Source organism: Procambarus clarkii, chromosome 6, assembly GCF_040958095.1.
Source record: "Procambarus clarkii isolate CNS0578487 chromosome 6, FALCON_Pclarkii_2.0, whole genome shotgun sequence".
In the NCBI taxonomy this organism is placed as follows: domain Eukaryota; kingdom Metazoa; phylum Arthropoda; class Malacostraca; order Decapoda; family Cambaridae; genus Procambarus; species Procambarus clarkii.
Window position 1 is genome coordinate 18,065,955 of NC_091155.1, and position 3,230 is coordinate 18,069,184.

Sequence of the window (3,230 nt, forward strand, 5' to 3'; positions counted from 1 at the left end):
AAACTTGAGTAAATTCAAACGGTAAAAAACTGGTATTAATGTTTGGACAGTTAGAAATTTAATTATTCGATTCATCTGCAAACTAATTTTAATTATGGATCGATGTGACAAGTCTCCCTCATGCCGTGAGGTCACGCCGCGGAGATAATTCCTCTCTAGGCAGCCCACTCCCACATCATACCCCAAGCGTTGACTGGAGAGTTATTGTGATGCATGGATTGAGACAGTTGTGTCTGATACAAATAATTGTAAAACGGAGAGTCATAGGTGGTGGTGGGGCCCACTCTCTTGTTGGGGGCGGTGGTGGGCCCACTCTCTTGTTGGGGGCGGTGGTGGGCCCACTCTCTTGTTGGGGGCGGTGGTGGGCCCACTCTCTTGTTGGGGGCGGTGGTGGGCAAACTCTCTTGTTGGGGGCGGTGGTGGGGCGCACTCTCTTGTTGGGGGCGGTGGTGGGCCCACTCTCTTGTTGGGGGCGGTGGTGGGCCCACTCTCTTGTTTGGGGCGGTGGTGGGCCCACTCTCTTGTTGGGGGCGGTGGTGGGCCCACTCTCTTGTTGGGGTGGTGGTAGGCCCACTCTCTTGTTGGGGGCGGTGGTGGGATCACTCTCTTGTTGGGGGCGGTGGTGGGCCCACTCTCTTGTTGGGGGCGGTGGTGGGCCCACTCTCTTGTTGGGGGCGGTGGTGGGGCCCACTCTCTTGTTGGGGGCGGTAGTGGGCCCACTCTCTTGTTGGGGGCGGTGGTGGGCCCACTCTCTTGTTGGGGGCGGTGGTGGGCCCACTCTCTTGTTTGGGGCGGTGGTGGGCCCACTCTCTTGTTGGGGGCGGTGGTGGGCCCACTCTCTTGTTGGGGGCGGTGGTGGGCCCACTCTCTTGTTGGGGGCGGTGGTGGGCCCACTCTCTTGTTGGGGGCGGTGGTGGGCCCACTCTCTTGTTGGGGGCGGTGGTGGGCCCACTCTCTTGTTTGGGGCGGTGGTGGGCCCACTCTCTTGTTGGGGGCGGTGGTGGGCCCACTCTCTTGTTGGGGGCGGTGGTGGGCCCACTCTCTTGTTGGGGGCGGTGGTGGGCCCACTCTCTTGTTGGGGGCGGTGGGTTGGCCCACTCTCTTGTTGGGGGTGGTGGTGGGCCCACTCTCTTGTTGGGGGCGGTGGTGGGCCCACTCTCTTGTTGGGGGCGGTGGTGGGCCCACTCTCTTGTTGGGGGCGGTGGTGGGCCCACTCTCATGTTGGGGGCGGTGGTGGGCCCACTCTCTTGTTGGGGGCGGTGGTGGGCCCACTCTCTTGTTGGGGGCGGTGGTGGGCCCACTCTCTTGTTGGGGGCGGTGGTGGGCCCACTCTCTTGTTGGGGGTGGTGGTGGGCCCACTCTCTTGTTAGGGGCGGTGGTGGGCCCACTCTCTTGTTGGGGCGGTGGTGGCCCCACTCTCATGTTGGGGGCGGTGGTGGGCCCACTCTCTTGTTGGGGGCGGTGGTGGGCCCACCACCGCCCACTCTCATGTTGGGGGCGGTGGTGGGCCCACTCTCTTGTTGGGGGCGGTGGTGGGCCCACTCTCTTGTTGGGGGCGGTGGTGGGCCCACTCTCTTCCTGGGGGCGGTGGTGGGCCCACTCTCTTCTTGGGGGCGGTTGTGGGTCCACTCTCTTGTTGGGGGCGGTGGTGGGCCCACTCTCTTGTTGGGGTGGTGGTGGGCCCACTCTCTTGTTCGGCGGCGGTGGTGGGCCCACTCTCTTGTTGGGGCGGTGGTGGGCCCACTCTCTTGTTGGGGGCGATGGTGGGCCCACTCTCTTGTTGGGGGCGGTGGTGGGCCCACTCTCATGTTGGGGGCGGTGGTGGGCCCACTGTCTTGTTGGGGGTGGTGGTGGGCCCACTCCCTTGTTAGGGGCGGTGGTGGGCCCACTCTCTTGTTGGGGGTGGTGGTGGGCCCACTCTCTTGTTGGGGGCGGTGGTGGGCCCACTCTCTTGTTGGGGGCGGTGGTGAGCCCACTCTCTTGTTGGGGGCGGTGGTGGGCCCACTCTCTTGTTGGGGGCGGTGGTGGGCCCACTCTCTTGTTGGGGGCGGTGGTGGGCCCACTCTCTTGTTGGGGGTGGTGGTGGGCCCACTCTCTTGTTGGGGGCGGTGGTGGGCCCACTCTCTTGTTGGGGGTGGTGGTGGGCCCACTCTCTTGTTGGGGGCGGTGGTGGGCCCACTCTCTTGTTGGGGTGGTGGTGGGCCCACTCTCTTGTTGGGGGTGGTGGTGGGCCCACTCTCTTGTTGGGGGCGGTGGTGGGCCCACTCTCTTGTTGGGGGCGGTGGTGGGCCCACTCTCTTGTTGGGGCGGTGGTGGGCCCACTCTCTTGTTGGGGGCGGCGGTGGGCCCACTCTCCTGTTGGGGCGGTGGTGGGCCCACTCTCTTGTTGGGGGCGGTGGTGGGCCCACTCTCTTGTTGGGTACGGTGGTGGGCCCACTCTCTTGTTGGGGGCGGTGGTGGGCCCACTCTCTTGTTGGGGCGGTGGTGGGCCCACTCTCTTGCTGGGGGCGGTGGTGGGCCCACTCTCTTGTTGGGGGCGGTGGTGGGCCCACTCTCTTGTTGGGGGCGGTGGTGGGCCCACTCTCTTGTTGGGGGGGGGGGGTGGTGGGCCCACTCTCTTGTTGGAGGTGGTGGTGGGCCCACTCTCTTGTTGGGGGCGGTGGTGGGCCCACTCTCTTGTTGGGGGCGGTGGTGGGCTCACTCTCTTGTTGGGGGCGGTGGTGGGCCCACTCTCTTGCTGGGGGCGGTGGTGGGCCCACTCTCTTGTTGGGGGCGGTGGTAGGCCCACTCTCTTGTTGGGAGTGGTGGTGGGCCCACTCTCTTTTTGGGGGCGGTGGTGGGCCCACTCTCTTGTTGGGGGCGGTGGTGGGCCCACTCTCTTGTTGGGGGCGGTAGTGGGCCACTCTCTTGTTGGGGGCGGTGGTGGGCCCACTCTCTTGTTGAGGCGGTGGTGGGCCCACTCTTGTTGGGGTGGTGGTGGGCCCACTCTCTTGTTGGGGGCGGTGGTGGGCCCACTCTCTTGTTGGGGGAGGTGGTGGGCCCACTCTCATGTTGGGGGCGGTGGTGGGCCCACTCTCTTGTTGGAGCGGTGGTGGGCTCACTCGATCTCTTGTTGGGGGCGGTGGTGGGCCCACTCTCTTGTTGGGGGCGGTGGTGGGCCCACTCTCTTGTTGGGGGCGGTGGTGGGCCCACTCTCTTGTTGGGGGCGGTGGTGGGCCCACTCTCTTCAT

General features: G+C 65.4%; 1 protein-coding gene across 1 annotated transcript; it reads right to left on the reverse strand.

Annotated features, from left to right (window-relative positions):
- Positions 1 to 261: 261 nt before the first annotated feature.
- On the reverse strand, positions 262 to 3,230 carry LOC138355469 (uncharacterized). The gene is made up of 2 exons (XM_069310580.1): positions 2,702 to 3,230; positions 262 to 839 (listed from the first exon to the last, which is right to left on the reverse strand). Exons 1-2 carry the CDS (start codon positions 3,228 to 3,230, stop codon positions 262 to 264), a joined length of 1,107 nt encoding a protein of 368 aa, XP_069166681.1.

Bases quoted from the DNA above. Each gene is read 5' to 3' on its own strand.
- LOC138355469 (XM_069310580.1), bottom strand. From the start codon at position 3,230: ATGAAGAGAGTGGGCCCACCACCGCCCCCAACAAGAGAGTGGGCCCAC. The intron at 840-2,701 runs GTGAGCCCACCA...GCCCCCAACAAG, and splicing joins CCACCGCCCCCAACAAGAGA to AGAGTGGGCCCACCACCGCC.